The sequence below is a fragment of the Geospiza fortis genome, unplaced genomic scaffold, assembly GCF_000277835.1.
Source record: "Geospiza fortis unplaced genomic scaffold, GeoFor_1.0 scaffold125, whole genome shotgun sequence".
Classification (NCBI taxonomy): Eukaryota; Metazoa; Chordata; class Aves; order Passeriformes; family Thraupidae; genus Geospiza; species Geospiza fortis.
Window position 1 is genome coordinate 610,236 of NW_005054479.1, and position 664 is coordinate 610,899.

The 664-nt window shown below is 49.8% G+C and overlaps 1 protein-coding gene across 1 annotated transcript in view; it reads left to right on the forward strand.

The window, feature by feature from the left end:
• The window catches only part of IMMT (inner membrane mitochondrial protein), a 16,887-nt gene that overhangs the window by 12,663 nt on the left and 3,560 nt on the right, over positions 1-664 (forward strand). Inside the window, 1 exon segment of the mRNA XM_005428346.2 lies at positions 615-662. Within this exon segment, the coding sequence (XP_005428403.2) occupies positions 615-662 (48 nt within the window).

The window sequence follows — 664 nt, forward strand, 5'->3', positions numbered from 1 at the left end:
ACAGATGATTTAGCTGGCAGCTAGTGGAAAATGAGCTGCAGCATTTTATAAAGCCTTTCTCACATCACCAAATGCTGCAGGGTTAGCTTGGGTCCTCCTGTCCCAGGTACAATGTGGTTGTGAATGGTGCTGCCCTCTGAGTAGCCAAACCTGAAAGGTACAATCTGGGGTAAGGAATCTGATTAGGAGCAGTTCATCTGGAGGACTGTTGAAGAGAAACTGTAATTCTGTCTGTCCCTCACAGTGACATTCCCTGCTGCTCTGTGTGCTGGCAGAGGGGAAAATATGTGGTGGTGTAAAAACCAAGAAATGACAGAGCTGTTGAGAGTCTCTGAGTGCAACATGGATATGGAAGTGTAAATTACAGCTGGGAATAATTTGGAAGAAACCAAGATAATTTCTCCCCTGGAATGAAAATACAGTTCAGAAAGTGGTCTCAGGTGGGCATTAGCACAGGTCAAGGGCTTGAAGTGCTCAGAGCCCTTCCCTAGAACAAGCTCACACTGGTCAATAACCCCTTGGAGCTGCAGAGCACTCGAGTGGGAGGCGGGGGGGCCCTGCAGCAGTTTCCCTGTGGTTCCCTTCCCCTCCCTCATGGCCTGTGTTCCCTTCAGCTGGGCAGCTGTCCACAGATGACCTGAACTCACTGATCGCGCATGCCCAC